This window comes from Leptodactylus fuscus, chromosome 11 (assembly GCF_031893055.1).
Source record: "Leptodactylus fuscus isolate aLepFus1 chromosome 11, aLepFus1.hap2, whole genome shotgun sequence".
NCBI classification, from domain to species: Eukaryota; Metazoa; Chordata; class Amphibia; order Anura; family Leptodactylidae; genus Leptodactylus; species Leptodactylus fuscus.
In genome coordinates, this window is record NC_134275.1 from 40,758,656 (window position 1) to 40,775,812 (window position 17,157).

The window sequence follows — 17,157 nt, forward strand, 5'->3', positions numbered from 1 at the left end:
CAGCATGTGACCCAGCATGGACTGAATGATGCAGATTTGTAATGGCGGCCAAATTAAACTTGATCAGTTGCCTTCATTTTACAAATCATTGTCCAGAATACATCTTGCAAATCCAACACAGGTCAACTCCGCTTTAAAGGGTTGGGTCATGTATATCAAATGCATGCTGGTTTAAGGGGATGGTTGACTTATGTTTTTACTACCGTCATCTCTAGATGTTTGTGTATATAAGAGATTGGGTATTTTTTGCTTAGTCACTAAAGATTACTAGTTTTATACACAGGAGTCCTGATCCGACCTCTTAGAAGTCTATAAAAGTAACACTCACTTGGTTTATTGCTGCGGGCGAAAGGCCTACATGATAACGTGGGATATAATATGTTGAAGAAAATCTATATTTGTCCTGAGCATTGGGCGCCTCCTTTATTGACATAGATATGTACGCCTATCTATTCATCTAGGGTATAGACTTATGGGGGCAGGGGGGATAAGATCACTGGGTCACTATAAAATCACCCTACACAGTGCAAAATGGCAAACCTAGGTGGGAGGAGCATTACCATTGGACCACGGGCTGTCACCACCACTCACAAAATTTCAGCCTTGATTCATTTTGATGTAGTGTTTCTGTATGACTGTAATTTTTTTTACGGTATTATAATACTGCTCTAATTTTTTGTATTGTCTCTCCAGTATATTGTCAGAATTTTGCACCAAACTTTAAGGAGAGTGAGATGAATGTCATAGCCGCAGACATGTGCACCAACGCCCGCAGGGTGCGCAAGCGTTGGCTCCCCAAAATAAAATCTATGTTGCCAGAGGGTGTGGAGATGTATCGCTCTGTCATGGGTGCCACAGCCACTGGGGTCACACTAGAGTCTGACTTCCAGCAAAGTCCAGCCCAGGCGTTTGAGCAACGAATCTATGCAGAGCGGAGAAGCGATTCTAGCGCCATAGTATCTTTGAGAACTAACACGGCAAACATTGACCTCACCAACAACTCCAACCCTCCGTTTGAACAGACCCCGGAGACAGAGGGGGCAACAGGTTCCGTCATCCAGGAGGTAGGTGGCACCGATCCATTGGCATCCGATAGCCAGAGCACACCTCCACCACCATTTGAACAAACCACCGGCTCTACTAGCAGGCCAGAAACTCCGGCGAGAAGACAAGACGCTGCTTACAGTGGGACTTTATAAAAAAAAAAGAACGGAAGAACGAAAGCGTCCGAGCATCCAGACGGTGACCGATAAGGGATGTGTAATATTAGCACTGCTTGCATGAATTACTAATACAAAACAAATGTGATCAGCCACTTACCCTCAGAACTGCTACTTTTGCCTGACTAAAATGTGATTTTTATTCTGCTTGTATTAAAAAACAAAAACTAAAAAAAGAAAAAAAACAAAAAGAAAAAATATGAAGGAAAAAAATAATCGCATTCGTTATACTGTAAATTACCGGGTCGGAAGTGGCCTCATTAGATAAGAAGACAACAAAACGGGCTCCTTTTTAACAGAACTTACTCTAACGAAATGAATGCATCCATTAGATTTTTTTTCTCTTCCAGCCAGGTTGGACGATCTATCATCCAAAAAGCACGTAAGAAAACAAAAACTCAAAAAAATAATATAATCAGCGCCATTCATCTGTTCATGGGTAAAACAGATGTCACCGTCACTTACATCAGTCATTCAAGGTAGAGGACCTAATGGAAATTGGAATCCACAGAACAAGTTTAGGTGCCATATTGAGGCGTTTTTGTACAACAGAGACTATTGGGTTTTTCTCATTCCTTAGTTTACTTTTTTTCTCTTGCATTAAGACTAATGTAACTGCTTCTGACAACTGACGATGCAGTCTGGCTTGTTTTTATGGTGCATTTTACTTCGGAAGCCAATTGGATGAATGTAAAGAATGATGGCAGCAGGTGAGGAGTGTGTTCATCTCGCGGGAGGCAGTGACCTGTCACTCTCATAATTACAGGACTAGTATTGTGAAAGGAGGGAAAGACGAACTATACAGTAAATGTTAAAATTATGGCAATATTGACAACAGCAGGAGACGAGTGAGTTGATCTTGAAGGAGGCAGTGACCTGTCATTCTCATAATAACCAGTGAGGATGGGACTAGTATCATGAAGGGGGGGGGGAGGATAAAATATACAGTAAATGATCACATGTTGACCATATTGATAACAGCAGTAGATTGATAAGTTGATTTTGAGGGAGGCAGTGACCAGTCATCCCCATGATTGTTAGGACAGGACCAGTGTTTAGAAGTGAAGGATAGAATATCCAATAAACAGTCAGATTATGTGAAAGATGATATATACAGCGGAGCAAGAGTAAAGCTGATCTTGTGGGAGAGCAGTTGCTATACTTATAAGGGTGGACCGAGTTAAATGTAACAAGGTTAGTGTCATGAAGCAAAGAAGGATAAGTTATCTAAGAAATGTTAAAATGATGTGGAGAATGATGACAGCTGGAGATGAGCGAGTTGTTCTTGTGTAAGGCAGTGACTTGTCATCCCATATTTTCTAATGAAGATATGACTAGTAATTAGAAGTGAAGAAGGAAAGAATCTTCAGTAATTTGTCAGACTATAGTGGTGACTGAAAGGGACAACAGCTGATGAAGAGTGAACTGATCTTGTGAGAGGCAGTGACCAGTCATTACCATGACCGAGCGAGGACAGGACTAGTTTCATGAAGTGAAGAATAAAATATCCAAACTTGGTCAAATAATGGTAATAGAGACAGCAGCAATAGAGGAGTGAATTGAACTTTTGGTGGACAGTGACCTGTAATTCTCAAGGTAGGCATCGTGAAAGGAAGAAGGATAGATTATCCAAAAAATGGTCAAATGATGATGAGAATGTTGACAACAGCGGGACATGAGTGAGCTGATCTTATGGAGGGCACTGACCTGTTATCCTGATGACAGCAGGAGGAGATAAGTGAGTTAATCTTGTGGCAAGCAGTGATCTGTCATTCCTGTTGTTGTTAGCGAGGACGGGACTAGTGTCATGAAGTGAAAATATCCAAGCAATGATCCTATGATGGGAATGATGACAGCAGTAGGAGATGAGTGGGCTGATCCTGCAGTAGGCAATGACTGGACGAAGTAATTATATTAGTAAGAAAGGGCAGCAAAAAATGAGAATATTAAGATATCAATACATGTTAGTAGGAACAGATGATCTCAGCAGAACTTCATAGACGTTTGAGAGTTGTTGCTGAAATATATAGCAATGCCAAACACACCTCTGTGTGAAACAAAGGTTATACTTGTAAATTTTCCTATAAAAATGCACTTTTAATATATCAACTAGTATTAGTAGGCCATGTTCATGTACCCCGTTGTTTAATTCAGTATTTTAGGTACATAGACAGTCGAAGAACATGGCTGAGCTGCATGGCTGACCACCTAACTTTGGACACACATGTCACCATAGTAACCATAAACCGATGACGGACATCTGAAACCAGATAAAATATCATTTGTGTCGTTCATTGGGCTGGTGATATTACTCAAGAACTAGGTTAGGCCACAGACAGTCTGGATTTGTCATTTCGGGAATGTTGTCCAGGAATTTGTTGAAGAACTTAAACTATGTAAATGTAGATGATTTTTCCACAGAACTAAAATATCTGAAATATGTGCACTGTTACAACGAGGTGTAAAGTAGTAGGTGGGAAGATGGCCATGAAAACCTACAGTCTGCTAAAAATCTATAGATTTTTTTTTTCCCCCAGTAGACCCAAGTACTAGTCCCTTATTTGTCAGTTAGTCCTCTGGACAGGAGCAAGTGTTCTCGAAGGATGTTCATGTTACTGAAAAGTATTGAATGATTCTTCCGAATTGGGCACGACTCCAAAAAGTGATAGACTCGGTGCCAATATTTGGTTAGCTAGACTATAGGCCCATGAAAAATTTCTATAGAACAAATGGTCATTGGTGGATCTTATTGTAGACTTTAGGTCCATGTGATTGGCATATGGCCAACAACTTGACAACCATTGGCAAATTCAACCCATTTACCCACCAGTCTTGACAACTATTGTGGCCTGCTATAGAGTTCATATTTTGTTGATAAGTTTTGAGATCCTTGGCCTTTATTTATCAGCAGTAATAATGTCTTCGGGGATTGAGTTTCTGTTGCTCATCTTTGGTTTGAGTATTCCAGGTCTTGGCTTGGGAGTTCCACAAGTCAGTGGATGCAATGTTGTAGGCTTTGATTTAGGGGGCTTCTCAACAGTGACTACTTCGATGGAGAGTTTAAAACCAAGCTTGTCCTTGGACTTCTAGTGCATAGTCTTGGCTTGACTGTTGTGGAGCTCTTCTTGGCCAGTCTGTCAATCAGCACTAGGTTGACTACTTTAGAAGGTAGATGGGCCTGGATTTCTCAAACAAATATGAATCTACTTGACCAATATCAAGTCGCTAGAGATATGGTCTCATTAGAGGGCTTCAGGCTTGCTTAGCTATTGCTTTTTTTTCTTCTATAAAAAGTCATCCTCTAAAATGGGATGTTTATCTCTAGGGTAAGACGTCATCTACAGAAGTTCTAGCAGGATAACGCTTGAACCTTGCTAACACAGCTTCAGGCTATCCCGATATCCTCAAAATGGATTAAGAGTGCATTAATTTATCATGTAAAAGCAGTCTATCGATTTGGTATCAGTCTTAATGTATATTTTAGAAACCACCCCACCCTCTGTTTTTGTCTTTGGATACCTCCCAAGACTTGACAAATTAATGGAATCTACTTTTGATGCATGCATTTCCCAGAATCCTATGGGGCCTCTTCAGATAAGGTAGTATCAGGTCACACCGTCAGACTCTTCTGTTGGTTTGTTTTCAGTCAGATTGAAATTAATGTGAAGCACTTTATTGCGGGAATAATGTATGTAAAAATACAGGGCTATAGGCGCTTTATGCCCCTAGAACCCAATAAATGAACCATGGGATCCTTACGTTAGGAGGTGTTTTTGCTTGAGTAGATTAGGCATTTTTTCACGGTATACGTAGCTGATGAGGTGGGAGGAGCTTGTTTTTGGAAAGTAAATCGAACAGATCCTAAAGATTTCCTAAAATTATAATGTAGAACAAATATTTTTGAAAGGGACCATAACACAAATATGTATCAATTATTCATAGACCTTTAGGACTTTGGGTAGGGCAATGGTCAGCCAAAGTTGTTAACAATTAGAAGATGGTACTTTGACCACTTTTGACATAATTTATGACAAACTACATGTGGCCTCTTGGGTCCTACTGGTTATTGAGTGATGATGGGATGGAGATTGAGTGATGATGAGGACTATATGGGACTGGGTTTGGAGATATTTTAATGTATTATTATAGCACTTGTGCCAGTCCATTTCTAATGTTCATTTATTTTTTCATAGTTGCAGAAGACCTTTTGCAACATCCACTAACTCCAACTCTTTCCATTCCTCAATAGATGTTACTCCACTGATTCTGGTGCAGTTGGAATTTTTTCTCTAGTCCTTACCATTCCTAAGCAATCATTTCTATTAGTATCAGCACATTTATGATGTCTCCTTCCTGGGGGGTGGTCCTTGTCCTTCTGCTCCAGCCAAGGATCGCCCACAAGGAGCCTGACTGTTCAGAAAGTAACAGAAATAATTGCTTGGGAATGGTAAAAAAAACACCTATTGAAGGATGATAGCTGGAGGAGTGGAAAGGTCTCTTTAAGTGAAGGCAGGATGACTGTTATTGTTTGCATGGTGTTCATGAAGTTTGTTGGACCCATAACCCTACACAATGCTGGTGAAAAGGATTTTATAAATACCCTTAGGTCTTTTTAACATGGCAGTTATTATGGCACTTTGTCCAAGATGGATAGCTAGTGCCAAAACGGGGTTGACCCCCATCTTTTCTGGCCCTACAAGGAACCATAATAGGCCCATGATAACAAAACCCTATACAGCTTGCTATGAACTATGGATGTCTGTTTCTTGGCTCCTTAATCTTATATTTCCCTATAAAGATTTACCCAACCCAGTTATAAAATGTGCACAAATTAGAAAGGACCAAAACATTTTGTGTATACAAGAACTAAACAAAAGAACCTCTTGTCGACTCAGGAGGCAAAAAGTGTTGATATCCTTAAGCTAAAACCAATAAGCGTACTTAGGTACGGTACTTCTAGCAGCATAGTGCTGAGATTATTGTAGGCACAAATTACCAGATCTTAATATACGTATATGGGAAAATAAAAAAACAAGGTACCTTCTTGCACAGTGTACCTTGACAGTGGTATCTGCAGTGCAGGTATTAGTATAGCTCAAGATCAATAAGGTTAAACCAAAGTGGTATTAATCTGTAGTATCTAAAGAATAAGAAAGCACTTATTATATTGGGAGTGAAACGCGTGTGTGTGTTATAAGTGATCATGATCTGTGAATAAATGGGAATTCTACGGAATGGCCTTGAATGTAAAATACATAAGTTTTATGTACGTTCTACCCCCAATTTCATTAGAACAATGAAGAAATGTTTGGGCCCCCAGGGGCAAATATAGAATAAAGTTCACTTCTTGCACAGACTCTATAGAGAGAGGGAAAGGAGAACCTTTTATGGGGTATTGACAGGCACCTTGCACAATGGGAGAGAAGAAGAGTATATATATATATTTTTATTTAGCTCATTTCTTCCTGTATATATTTTTGATTTTAGGAAAGCAGAATATGTAGGGTTAAAAAAAATGTACAAAAAAAAAAAAAATGTGAAAGGTATAGGACTTGCGGACGTCCCCCTGACGTACGTGAGAAATTTGCACTAACGTTTTCTGTGTGTCAAGGGTTAATGATAATTGGAAAAACTGCGTGGATGAGACTTCACAAAATTAAAAAAGTGGGTGTCGAATGTACAGAGAATTGTGATTGTACAGGCTTTCCTGAGTGCCTTAGAGGATTCTTTTTGCTAAAATATGTGAAAAATTAATAAAAAAAACAAAACAAAAAACGAGTTCCTCTATGTCTGTGGGTGGAAGGTCAAAAAAAATTCTTCCTAACGGGATTGAATAATCTTTATTAAATCCCTCCTGTTTACAACAGTTTGTTCGATTTAGCCAGATGTGGGCTGTCTAGTATTCACAGAAAGGTCTGCCTGATATGACGTTTGTTATCATTGCAATGCATGTTTTTTACTTTATGTTTATTTGTTAGCAATATTAAAAGTATTTGCATGCTATAAAGCACCTTTTAATCCTAGGTCTTGTGAAGATTTAGGATCCTATAGGGGTTGGTTGCCTTCAGATAACTTTAACTTGTGCATGGCGTCCTCCTGCAACTTTGACCCGAGTACACAGCTACAAGCTGTCCTCGGTTTTTCTGTACCAGAACTGTGGATTTTCATTGCCATGAGATATGACACTTCAGAATAACTGCTTGATTGTATCTCATGTCGCATCTCACGTCTAAAATAATAGTTTATATTGGTGATATAGATGAAGAGTAAGTCTATAATGGTGACTAGAGTCAATCCATTTAGTGAAAGGGAACTGGCCATTAAACAGACCCCTTTACATTATGGACCAGCAAAGCAAACTGCACTAAAATATGCTAACGGCCCTCAATAAACCTTCCTGTCAGAGGGACGGTTCTCTTGTATTTCCCTCCCCCTTAGGCTCACTATATTTATATGTTTCTAAAGGGGTGGGAAAGCGCCTTTATCAACCACCTTGCCTTCTGATTGACAAGGAATATTGACAGGGGTTACTTAAAGGGATTGTGTCACCAGAACTCAGCTTGTCACCTAACCCTGCAAATAGATAGGTTAGGGACACCTGAATCAAATGCTGTTTTCCCCGTGCGAATTGCTGCCTCTGTTTCCGAGATATCACTGTTTTTGTGAATAAGCTAATGTGCTGCTTGGAGCAACGAGGATGTTGCCACTCATTACTATGGAGTAATGGCAACGCCCTTGTTTTGACAACGTGGAAACACCATTTGTTTTAGAAGACCCTGACCTATCTATCTGCAGCACTGAGTTGATATGCTGGATGCTGGTGACACTCCCTATAAGCATGTATCACAGGTACCGTAATTGAAATGGGTCTGTGGGGTGGCTCATTCCCTTTAAAGGTTTTGAAGGAGGGTCTGTGCAAGCCAAAAATAATCTGAAGGTTGAAACCCCATTTAAAGGGGAACTCTATATAATAGGTTTTGTTCCCCTTTAATATCGGACATTGATGGATGAAGCAGAAGCTGAAATTCTTGCTGTGTCTTCTTCCTCTGAATTCCACACACATGTAATGACACTGTACTTTATTTTTTTGTTTTATGGTTACACTGCATTATTAAAGGGCACAGTGACCTCCAGTCTCACTTCACCGTGTTTCATTGTCCTGCAGTTATTTTGCATCTAAAAAAATTTAAGTTCATGCCATGAAATTGATAGATGTTAACCCCTGTGGATCAGGCAGAGAACGCAGGCAGACTCTCCAGACAGAACAAGGTTCTCATTGTTCCTTACAGAAGGCAAGATACGGTGTGCCAAGATGGGTATGGCTACTCCTCACAAGTCACACTGTGTGCCCATGAATGCTTTCCGATAATATGCCGTTTCTCATCAGAGAGTAATACTCTTTCTAACCTATAGGGGTCACTGTCCGGAGATTTATAGCCGTAACCAAAATACTCCAACCTATATTCCACATAGCAGATTAACAGCACTAAATATAATATGGCCTGTATTGATCAATTTTATAAAATTTTATGCAACCTTTAAAAACGGTCTGCCAGAATCGCTCTGCCATATTCATGAGCACATTGGGGTTTGCGTTTTCTCCCCTAAACTTTTAAACACCTTTTTTAATCCAAAAAGATAGAATTTTTGCCATTTTTTTGTAATTGCAGGTTCATCATTTGTAATTTGGCAAATATCTGTCTAAAATTCATTGGGATCACTTTCATAACTGATCCATCATACTGGTCATGGGCCCTGTTAAAGGGGTATTCCTGTTAAAGGGGTATTGAGTGTTAGAAAATCACTAGGATGTGTCATCACTTTATGATCGGTGGGGGTCCCATTACTGGAACTCCCACCAGTTCTGAGAATGATGGAGCAAGCCCCTTCATTCTCAGGATCATGAGTGTCCCAGAGTCAGACCACTACCATTCATAAGACTGGAATACCACTTTAAAATGGGGGTCACTCCATGGGACAGATGAGCATCTCCATGTAGAGGCCACTACAGGATAGATTTGGTATTACATTGTAACCATTCAGATAAATTATACATATTCATCCATTATATACATGGTTCTAGTCAACCAGAACAGAGCATTCTGGTTCCCAAGCAAGTGAACCCCCCCAATCCCCCTTACCTATTATAACTGTATTCCCTAATAGGACATTAGGACAGGATTTGGCTTCATTCAACGACCCCTTTTAACAAAAAAAAAATAATAATAATAATTTACATATAAGGTTCTATTTTCTAGCCCCAATGGCCACTCTTGTATAAGTAAACAGTTTATGCTGCATCATGTGACTGTGAAAGAATTATAATGGCCGCCAGTCCCTGCTGCCATTTTATGTGCCGACTCATTTTACTAGGAACCAAGGGCATTGATTTGGCTTTAGACACTTCTGTATTCTGGTGAATTGACAGGCTGAGTAATCTAGGCTGTAAAACTACAACTCTCACTATGTCCTGCCGGGTGGTGAACAGATTAGTGGTTACAGACCAAAATATGGCCCCCATGACTTTATCATCCGTTTCCATGTACCACACTGTAGCTTTTACACATTAAGCCATTGTCCATAGCAGCCAATCAGAACACTGCTTTACTTTATTACCTGCACTAAAAGGTGGACTCTAGTTGGTCTGGACCATACCACTCTCTTTTAACCACTGGAGTCCCAATGTGCCCTGTCTAACCAAATAAGTCACCTTGACATAGCTTAGAAGAAAGCCAGGAAGATACATTTTTCATTATCTTTATGAAAATATAAAATCCAGATAATATTAGTTATACTGTATAATGGTTGGACATCCCCTTTAAGTAATCTTCCCTTTTAAAATAAATCCTTTAAAACCAAGTCTAAGCCGCACTCTATTGTCAGATTGTCATAGAACAAGCAATATCGTGGCCATTACAGCTCTCACAGACTCCTGACTTATTCACTGCTTCAGTATTAGGCAAAACATGGTGGCATCACATTGACTGCCAGCCATATTGACACCCAAATTTCTCAAAAACAACCAAAATTAGAAGGGTTGTCTTATGACGACCCCTTAAAGGCATGTGGTTGTCACCGATTCACAGATACCAATTTTTTGTTTGAAAAACGGTGATATTTAAGTCCTGTCCCTAGAAGTGCCCCTAATCTGCCTAGAAATGTCAATTTTGAAACAAGGTTTGCACAATCCCTGCACCTTTTCAGGCAGCTACAAGCTGAATTTCCTGGGATTGTTACTGAAAATTCAGTACAATTGTGGCCAACTAGGTAGAGGGGGTCCTTATACAAAACTCAGGACTATTACCAACTATGTAAAGGGAAGCCTTCCACAAAATTCAGGATTGTTGCCAACTATGTAGAGGGGGTCTTTCCACAAAACCCCATTACATGCAAGTAAAATTTGTAACATTGTGGTAGCCTTTCACTTAAAAAAAAAAAAAAAAAAAAAAAGTGGTTATCCTTATTAGACAACCCCTTAAAGAAGCTAGTCAGTGTTGGACTAAGGTTCCTTGGACTCGCCGTCCAACAACCTTTAGGTGTCTTCTATTGGACCAGTATTGTGTTAAAGCCTGAGCCCACCCGAGGATCCCTTTGATATTCTGGTGGCCCAATCCAACATTGTCCCTGATCTTTCTTTCCCATCTGAAAATGCCCTAGAATTTGGAACATCATTTGTACCCATTGATCTAAAAAAACCAACCTACACGTTCTTGTTGTGACCTCCAGGCATGCTGGGCATTGTAGTTTCACCATAAACTTGGAGGAATGTAGCTTGAAGACCCCTTGGTTCTAATTTTAATCGGTCTCTTCCATTCAAAGCATTTTGCACACGGTGGGTGATGTAGTACTATTTTTAGCGAATAAAATGGTGCAAAGTCCTCTAAATATTTTGACTTGAACACTTGGATGGCATCGGAGTCAAATAAAACATTAATCCTTGGGACATGATGTTTAGGGAGAAAAGACGGAGTACATTGTGTTTTTTAAGGTTTGTTTAGGTTGGGCCTAGTACTGTATTTCATGACTGTTAGACACGGACTTCACAGATCCACTGCTGAGTTATTATTATCCAGTCTCGGTTTGCTTTTTTATGTTGTTTGTTCCATCCACTGGTACGTATGTGCTGTTACTATGTATAGTTACGACTGTTATTTTGTAACCATGGCTTTCCTAATATATCAAAATGAGGAGAAAAAAAAAAATTCCAACATTTCCAAAAAAGAAAAACAAAGAAATGGTCATAGCGGGTTTTCATATCATGGACGAGAGAGTAACTAAAACTGGCTTCATCAGACATGACCATTCATTGTAAGATGCTTTGTAAAATTCACATTTACAGAATAATAAAGTCGATTGAAATTATATTTTTTGACTGTTTCGTTTTTTTTTAAAGAATTGATGGGAAGGGTTTGATCTGAAGAAAATGATTGGCATTGTTGTGGTCGGAGGCGCCCACTACCTCATGGCTTGGCGATATGTTCCTTCTACACTGCAGGAATAAAATGATGTTTGGTGACAGATGTGAGGTGCAGGATGACAAAAAGAAAACCTTGTCATGCTCCGCCGCCTCAGCCTACCAGGTATACCATCGTATGTTAGCTTTGTCTGCATTTTTTCTTAAAGGAACATGGTGGTCCACTTAGTGCAGGGGCGGGAGCATCACTCATTGCCTTTAAACCGTGTGTCATATTGTGCCACTTCAGGTCCTACATTAAGCATAGGGCATGTACAGGTTTTTTACCACCATGTAAATCTCCACAGTCTAGCTTGTACAGACATTTAGTCAGCAGGGAGTGCAGGGAGATTTAAGCTCTGAAGTTTACAGAGCTGTGAATGCAGCTGTAGAGTATAATACAGGATGTAATTCAGGATCGGTACAGGATAAGAAATGTAATGTATGTACTCTGTGACGCTGGGTTCACACCGGTGTTCGATCTTCATTCTGAGGTTTCCGTCTTCTATATGCAGAAGACGGAAACCTGTCAGACTGGGTCCGGCCGTGAGCGCCGGTGAGCGTTTTATGCTCTCCGCGGCAAAACCGTTTTTTTTCTTTTTTGTAAACCGGACACAAAGTCCTGTATGTCCGACTCTGTGTCTGGTTAAAAAAAAAAAAAAAAACAGTTTTGCCACGGAGAGCATAAAACCCTCACCGGCGCTCATGGCCGGACACTTTTCAAACCCATTCAAATGAATGGGTTTGAAAAATGACTACAGATTTCAGTCTCCTGCCCAGTTTCGGGCAGGAAACTGAAACCTGCAGAACGGACTCCCGGGCACAGATGTGAATGAGCCCTAACTGCACCAACAGAATAGTGAGTGCAGCTCTGGAGTATAATACAGGATGTAACTCAGGATCAGTACAGGATAAGTAATGTAATGTATGTACACAGTGACTATACCAGCAGAATAGTGAGTGCAGCTCTGGAGTATAATACAGGATGTAACTCAGGATCAGTACAAGATAAGTAATGTATGTACACAGTGACTGTACCAGCAGGATAGTGAGTGCAGCTCTGGAGTATAATACAGGATGTAACTCAGGATCAGTACATGATAAGTAATGTAATGTATGTACACAGTGACTGCACCAGCAGAATAGTGAGTGCAGCTCTGGAGTATAATACAGGATGTAACTCAGGATCAGTACAGGATAAGTAATGTAATGTATGTACATAGTGACTATACCAGCAGAATAGTGAGTGCAGCTCTGGAGTATAATACAGGATGTAACTCAGGATCAGTACAAGATAAGTAATGTATGTACACAGTGACTGTACCAGCAGGATAGTGAGTGCAGCTCTGGAGTATAATACAGGATGTAACTCAGGATCAGTACATGATAAGTAATGTAATGTATGTACACAGTGACTGCACCAGCAGAATAGTGAGTGCAGCTCTGGAGTATAATACAGGATAAGTAATGTAATGTATGTACACGGTGACTGCACGAGCAGAATAGTGAGTGCAGCTCTGGAGTATAATACAGGATGTAACTCAGGATCAGTACAGGATAAGTAGTGTAATGTATGTACACAGTGACTGCACGAGCAGAATAGTGAGTGCAGCTCTGGAGTATAATACAGGATAGGTAATGTAATGTATGTGCACAGTGACTGCACGAGCAGAATAGTGAGTGAAGCTCTGGAGTATAATACAGGATGTAACTCAGGATCAGTACAGGATAAGTAGTGTAATGTATGTACACAGTGACTACACCAGCAGAATAGTGAGTGCAGCTCTGGAGTATAATACAGGATGTAACTCAGGATCAGTACAAGATAAGTAATGTAATGTATGTACACAGTGACTGCACCAGCAGAATAGTGAGTGCAGCTCTGGAGTATAATACAGGATAAGTAATGTAATGTATTTACACAGTGACTGCACGAACAGAATAGTGAGTGAAGCTCTGGAGTATAATACAGGATGTAACTCAGGATCAGTACAGGATAAGTAATGTAATGTATGTACACAGTGACTGCACCAGCAGAATAGTGAGTGCAGCTCTGGAGTATAATACAGGATGTAACTCAGGATCAGTACAGGATAAGTAATGTAATGTATGTACACAGTGACAACACCAGCAGAACAGTGAGTGCAGCTCTGGAGTATGATACAGGATGTAACTCAGGATCAGTACAGGATAAGTCATGTAATGTATGTATACAGTGACTGCTCCAGCAGAATAGTGAGCGCAGCTCTGGAGTATAATACAGGATGTAACCCAGGATCAGTACAGGATAAGTAATGTAATGTATGTACACAGTGACTGTACCAGCAGAATAGTGAGTGCAGCTCTGGAGTATGATACAGGATGTAACTCAGGATCAGTACAGGATAAGTCATGTAATGTATGTACACAGTGACTATACCAGCAGAATAGTGAGTGCAGCTCTGGAGTATAATACAGGATGTAACTCAGGATCAGTACAAGATAAGTAATGTATGTACACAGTGACTGTACCAGCAGGATAGTGAGTGCAGCTCTGGAGTATAATACAGGATGTAACCCAGGATCAGTACAGGATAAGTAATGTAATGTATGTACACAGTGACTGTACCAGTAGAATAGTGAGTGCAGCTCTGGAGTATAATACAGGATGTAACTCAGGATCAGTACAAGATAAGTAATGTATGTACACAGTGACTGCACCAGCAGAATAGTGAGTGCAGCTCTGGAGTATAATACAGGATGTAACTCAGGATCAGTACAGGATAAGTAATGTAATGTATGTACACAGTGACTACACCAACAGAATAGTGAGTGCAGCTCTGGAGTATAATACAGGATGTAACTCAGGATCAGTACAGGATAAGTAATGTAATGTATGTACACAGTGACTGTACCAGTAGAATAGTGAGTGCAGCTCTGGAGTATAATACAGGATGTAACTCAGGATCAGTACAAGATAAGTAATGTAATGTATGTACACAGTGACTGTACCAGCAGGATAGTGAGCGCAGCTCTGGAGTATAATACAGGATATAACTCAGGATCAGTACAAGATAAGTAATGTAATGAATGTACACAGTGACTGCACCAGCAGAATAGTGAGTTCAGCTCTGGAGTATAATACAGGATAAGTAATGTAATGTATGTACACAGTGACTGCACGAGCAGAATAGCGAGTTAAGCTCTGGAGTATAATACACCATGTAACTCAGGATCAGTACAGGATAAGTAATGTAATGTATGTATACAGTGACTGTACCAGCAGAATAGTGAGTGCAACTCTGGAGTATAATACAAGTTGTAACTAAGGATTAGTACGGGATAGGTAATGTAATATATAGAGTATATAGTGCATAACATCTGTCAACACCTATACCAATAACACAGAACTTTGTTGTCACAGGACCACAGAGAGACAGGATTTGTACATATTTGCATCTAAAGGGTTAGCTTAAAATGTTCCATGATTAAGGATTCGATTTGATGGCGTATCTACTATGGAGTTCCACCATAACCTGGGGTCATCTTCTACAAAAGGGTTTCACTCCAAGTAAGTTCTGCTTCTTTTGACCACTTTTTGAGTTTTTTTCTTTACTTTAAACTCTAAGTTGTCTTGTTGCCTGCCCCAAAACCTTGTCCTCATTTCCTCTTTTCCGAATCCTCAAGTAGCTTCTATATTGGGATAACTTTTATGATATTTTGTCTACCAAGTGCACACACTAATAATGGGGTCTGCTTATCCCATGTGAGCCTGCTACTTCTAGATTCACCCCTCTTTGTAGTAAAAGTTCTATCTTAATCATGTCGTACTGAAAACTTTTTAATTCTTCATGAAGTATGGCTCTACCATTGATCCAATGCCTTACAGTTCATACCAGAGCGTTGGGTTCATCTCCTCTGGGTCCAAGGTTTGTTCATGGACAGATTCCTACCAATACCGTGAGACGACTTGTGTATTTTACTCTCTGTTATAGGTCGTATTATATCATTGTGCCATCAAACATATGTTAAAATAAACCATTCTAGTCTAGTTAATATGTAACGGAGAGTCATACATGAGCTGGATTTCACACAGTGATAAAGCGAGTATCGTGGCCGGACCTCACGTAACAGGACATTCTTTCACTACAGACACAGTTTATGGTTATGTTTGCACAAGTGACCAAACATGATTGTATGACACAGCAGAAATGGAATAACAGTGAAAACAAATCTGCGGGATGTGCCCAGGGACATGGCCAGGAAGGAAATGTTCTCTGGTGTGCCGTGCCAAGGGCATTTAGTTACCACCCAGGCGTAGAAAAGCCAAGCAATATTTTTGGAGCTTCCTACCCTTGCATGTTACATGGTAGGACAAACAATCACTGCAGAGCATAGGGGGAGAACCACATTACCCCTGCCTCCGTCACCAGGTCCTTCAACTCTCCAGTCATTTTCTAAGGCCCCATTTAGATAGGCCTATGAGCCAGCCAAATCAGGAACGGACATCCCTAGGAACAATTGTTCTTGATCATTGCCCATCTGTAGCACAACTGTATGGGGACAAATGTTCAGGGGGCACCAAAACTTGGTCTATTTTCTAGGGCTTGTTTGGGGGTGAAACATTTAAATCATTTTATCTTGTTGGCCTCAATCCAACATTGTAGGCGTTTGCTCAACCAAGTTGGTGGGCTCTATTTTAATTTAGGCTATTGGGCCCCTTTTATGCCTCGTAGGGATTAAGGTTTAAAGCGAAGGCCAGTATTGGGGATCATCCATTACCCTTTTAGGTGTAAATAGGACAGGTAAGAACAGTGGTGTTTCTAGAAGGATCCACATTTGATCTTTTTTTGCCACTAATGGTTACAAAATGGGTACAAATGCCAAACTAGTTGGTATAGCTCATGGCGTTGCGGTTGTTTTTCTATAGAATCTCCAGTTCTTTTCTCCAGCAGGGTTACGTAGTCAGGAGGATAATATTTTTGTGCACTCACTGGTTCCTCTCATTTCCTTGTCTCCACATCACTTGCCAGTACAAAGAGGCTCAGCATGAAACTAAATCTTAATTAACCTAATAGCATACTGGCCATTAGCAACACTTGATACGTACCTGGCAAAGTGTTGTGTTGCGTCTGGTTTGTGACATGAAAGTAATATAGATGTGTGGGATAAGCGTATTACGGGCGCCAAGTTGGCTTCTCTTACCAAAGTTCCATTTTATTCTGTCAGCAGCTTCCAGCGTTTCCATGAATCATTTTGACTATTTAGCTGTACCCGCCGCTGGCATATACAGTACACAGCACACTGTTGGTATACAATCTTGCCACATTTTTTTTCTTTATTGCAAGCTACTGTTTCCTGTAAGGAAAGTATACATGATGTGAGTCGCTGGTTGACGACTTGTATCAATGACCCTACTTCGAGAAAGTGGGTGACCTTGTAAAGACTTGTGTTTGTGGCCAAGGTGATGTAAGGTAAGACCTATACATATCTGATATGGATCCT

At 40.2% G+C, this 17,157-nt stretch overlaps 1 protein-coding gene across 8 annotated transcripts in view; it reads left to right on the forward strand.

Annotated features, from left to right (window-relative positions):
* The window catches only part of NACC2 (NACC family member 2), a 109,028-nt gene extending 97,444 nt beyond the window's left edge, over positions 1–11,584 (forward strand). For all 8 annotated transcript variants that reach the window (XM_075259511.1, XM_075259513.1, XM_075259515.1 and 5 more), the window contains one exon: positions 694–11,584. In XM_075259511.1, the coding sequence (XP_075115612.1) occupies positions 694–1,199 (506 nt within the window). In that variant the 3' untranslated portion in view covers positions 1,200–11,584. The remainder of the gene's footprint in view (positions 1–693) is intronic.
* Positions 11,585–17,157: the final 5,573 nt, after the last annotated feature.